Raw genomic sequence first — 4,184 nt, forward strand, 5'->3', positions numbered from 1 at the left:
ATGAATCAGACTCTGAACAGCAGCAAGGCCTCAGAGTCAGCCCTAAATGCGCAGGGCATGACCTACTTGGCAGTGAGCTCCCTGGTCATGTTCACCTGTGTATGCGGGATAGCCGGCAATGGCGTCGTGATCTGGTTGCTGAGCTTACGCAGGGAGAGAACCCCCTTCTGTGTCTATGTCTTCAACCTGGCATGGGCTGACCTCCTCTTCCTCCTCTGCATGGCCTCCATACTATGTCTAGAAATCATCCCCTTAAGCCACACCTGGACAAGGTGGGACCTGGCCTACGATGTGGTGAGGAGGGTGAAGTACTTTGCCTACACTGCCAGCCTGAGCCTGCTGACAGCCATCAGTGTCCAGCGCTGTATCTCAGTTCTCTTCCCCATCTGGTACAAGTGTCACCAGCCCCAGCACCTGTCCACCGTGGTGTGTACACTGCTCTGGGCACTGTCCTTCCTCATGAACATGCTGGCCTCTTTCCTCTGTGCCAGATTCTTGCACTCTGACCTGACCCAGTGTTTCACAGTGGACATGGTCCTGAATGGCCTCATCATGGGAGCCTTCACCCCTTTGATGGTCCTCTCCAGCCTGATCCTCTTTGTCCGAGTACGGAAAAGCTCAGGGCAGTGGCGGCGGCAGCCCATGCGGCTATATATGGTCATCCTGGCCTCCGTGTTTGTGTTCCTCATCTTCTCCCTGCCCCTCGGCCTCTACTGGTTCGTCTTGTACTGGGCGAACCTGCCCAATGAAGTGACGCTCCTGTACACCTGTGTTTCACGCCTCTCCTCGGCCTTCAGCAGCAGTGCCAATCCCGCCATCTACTTCTTCGTGGGCAGTCGGAGGAGCCAGAGGCTGAAGGAGTCCCTGGGGACTGTGCTCCACCGGGCACTGCAGGAGGAGCCTGAGCTGGAAGGAAGGGAGACAACTTCCTCGGGCACCAGCGAGCTGGGGGTCTGACAGCAGCCCACAGTGCTTCCCCCCAATGCCAGGACAGGCCCTGGAGACCTACATGCCACCAGCAGCTCCTGCCCGGCATGACTTTCTTTTCTTTTCTTTTCTTTTCTTTTCTTTTCTTTTCTTTTTTGAGAGGTTTTTGGTATAGGATGGGTGCGCTCACTAGAAAGACAGAGAGAGACAGAGAGACAGAAAACGAGAAATCACCCCCCAGGAGGGTTGGTCATGCCACAGTCCCTTCTCCTCCATTCTCCTCTTGGGATCTTGGGCACACACGCACATACTCAGCGTGAGTTTAAGCTACCAGGTCCAGGACTTGAACCACAGTTGACTACATGGGAATCCAGCGACATAGCCGTTACCCCAATTGCTGGTCCCCATCTAATACACACATTTCTGTAGCATCCCTTCCCTCATGACCAGAGCTTCTTTTGCCATGTATGTCTGAGAGCCCTTGTGAACAGAGTCCTCTGGGTCTATTAGGGGACCATGAGTGAATGGGAGGGTGGGTCTCCACCCTAGATACACTGTTTTTCAGTGATTTTTAAAAGTCCTTCCATCCACTTCATGCTGAAGGTTCTTTACTGAGTCCTCATTGAGCAAAAACCTCTCAAAAAAAAAATGTGTGTATTAGAAAAGGGCAGGTGGGGATGAGTTTGTTGCCTGGGTGGGGGGAGGTCTGGTCCCCTTTCTGAAAGAATTAGAGCTTTCTTGGCAGGAATAGTCTCCTAGTACTGATGGGAAACAAATCCAATACCTTCTGCCATGAAAGGCAAAGGAATCCCTTCCTGAACACTCTTCTCATCACCCCCGACAACCAAGAGATATATAGGTGGCCTGTACTGAGTGAGATAGTGTCTCCCCCAAATTCACATTCTCCCAGAACCTCAAAATATGACCTTACATGGAAAGAGGGTCTTTGCAGATGGAATTAGTTAAGATGAGGTCATCCCAGATCAGGGTGGGCCCCAATCCAGTAAGACTGGTACCCTTATAAGAAGACTTCTTTTCTTTTTATTTTTTCTTTTTGTTTTTTCCTTAAGTCAGACAGAGTTGATTATGGCTACCTCAACCCTCAGTGACGGGACACTGAAACCCAGAAAGGAGAACTCCATGTGACAATGGAGACAGAAATGGAGTAACGGGTCTACCAGACAAGAAACACCAAGGGTTGGTTAGCACAAATCCGAAACTCAGCCAGGCCAGGGGACTCAATAAAGAGCCTTCAGCGTGAAGTGGATGGAAGGAATTAAATCACTCAAAAACAGTGAATCTAGCGTGGGAGACCCTAGTCTAGGCCTTAGGAGAGGCATGGAATGGTTCCTTTCCTAGAGCCTTCTAAGGGAATTAACCCTGCCCACACCCTGATCCCAAACTTTGGCCCCTCGAACTGTGAGGGAATTCATTCTTCTTGCATTAAACCATCAATTTTGTGGTAATTTGTTGTGAAAGCTAGAGAAACATGGCCTCAGGATGATCACCTACACCCTCACGCCCAGAGAGCGGAATCTCAACACAACCCAAGGAGAGAAGGTGCCTTCTCTGACCCTGAGCAGTCCCTGTGCTTTTCCAGCCTGTTTTCTAGGCATTAGTCAATTCGGTTCTCAACTTGCTTTGACCTCATGACTTCTTTCTTTTGATTTTTTCTTTTTGTTTTTTCCTTAAGTCAGACAGAGTTGATTATGGCTGCCTCAACCAAGGAACCCAAACAGATACGTGTGATTGTTCTTTGGGTAAATGCATAAATAGAACTGCACGAGGCAGCAAGAGAATAAAACTGAAATCAAAACGAATCCAAGATAAAGGAACATATCGGTTCTAGTAACTAAGAACTTTAAAAATATCATGGCCTCTGGGACCAGCAGATGGAGTAACAGTTACATCACAGGACTCCTACATAGTAGACCATGCTTCAAGTCCCGGATGCGACAGCTTAAAATCCATGCTGGGTGTTTGTGCATGCCCAAAATCCCAAGAGGAGAATGGAAGAGAAGGGAATGCGGTGTGGTCATCCTCCCTGGATTTTTCACTTTCTGTCTCTGTCTCTCCAGCGAGTGCATATGTCCTGTAGCAAAAATCTCTCTTTAAAAAAAATAAATAAATAAATATATATATATATGGCTTCAGGCATGAGTGGATCTGGGGAATCAGTGTTGACAGGAAGCTGCTTCTCTCCGTGAGCTCTGACACCCAGATATCAGGCAGACTCTCTCTCCCACTTTGCTGGCGTAATCGTTTCCCACTTCTCAGACTTCCATTCCACCAGCTCCGTGTCCCCAGAAAAGAGCTCCTTTTCGTCAGTGTTTCCCACAAAACTCCAGGGATTGAGACTTGTGGGATAAATTGGACTTGAGTTTTCTTGGACTAAACTTATATACTTTTTTGCAGAACTCATCAGGGAGCCCAGGATTGATTGTCCATGTCTGAAGCACATTCTGGTCATGGGGCCAGAGTGAAGTCAGAACCCTCCACTGAAAAACACCCAAGGCTTGTCTTAGCAAGGGAGAAGTCCTGGACATTGTCTGGCCTGGCTTAGGGTTTGGCTGGCTGCTACCTTCCTTAAAAAGGTCGCCGCCCTGTGGACTATGTGTATTCCAACCACTGTAGATTCATAATCAAAGCCAAGGCTTTGCCAAACCATGATCTTTAAATTGGCACCAGGGTCATGATGTTTCTCCTATTCCCCCAGCCCTGGTCTGTGTCCTGACTGTGAGATTCTGGGATGGGGCCAGTGGGAAATTGAACTGAACCTAACTCTCCTCCTGAGTGTTGAAGACTGATAAATCACAGAAGCATCAATAGACATACTGCTGGGAGGAGCTGCAGGAGGGACTGGTGGACTTAGGGAAATCGAGATGCCACGTGAAATCCATGTAACTACAAACGCAGGTGGAATAGCAGCCCACTGTTTACTCAGAGTAGGAGGAGAGAAAACCAATGTGGCTTTCATCCACATAAATAGAACTGAAAATCTGCTACAGCTTTATAGCCACGTGGGGCCACGTCCCTGCATTCTGGATTATGTTGTTGTTTGTTGTTGCTCCTATTCAATAATAAATTCATTCATCCTGGGACCAGCAGTTGGTGTAATAGCTATGTCGCTGGACTCCCACGTAGTCGACCACGGTTCGCGTTCCGGACCGGGGGCTTAAAACTCACACCGGGCGCGTGTGCGTGTGTGCCCAAGATCCCGAGAGGAGAATGGAGGAGAAGGGATTGTGGCATGACCA

At 48.9% G+C, this 4,184-nt stretch overlaps 1 protein-coding gene across 1 annotated transcript; it reads left to right on the top strand.

Annotated features, from left to right (window-relative positions):
* MRGPRD (MAS related GPR family member D) lies at nucleotides 1-957 on the top strand. Its single transcript, XM_006171244.1, has one exon. The coding sequence runs from the start codon at nucleotides 1-3 to the stop codon at nucleotides 955-957; it is 957 nt and encodes a 318-aa protein (XP_006171306.1).
* The last annotated feature ends 3,227 nt before the right edge of the window (nucleotides 958-4,184 follow it).

The sequence above is a fragment of the Tupaia chinensis genome, unplaced genomic scaffold, assembly GCF_000334495.1.
Source record: "Tupaia chinensis unplaced genomic scaffold, TupChi_1.0 Scaffold149501_1, whole genome shotgun sequence".
NCBI classification, from domain to species: domain Eukaryota; kingdom Metazoa; phylum Chordata; class Mammalia; order Scandentia; family Tupaiidae; genus Tupaia; species Tupaia belangeri.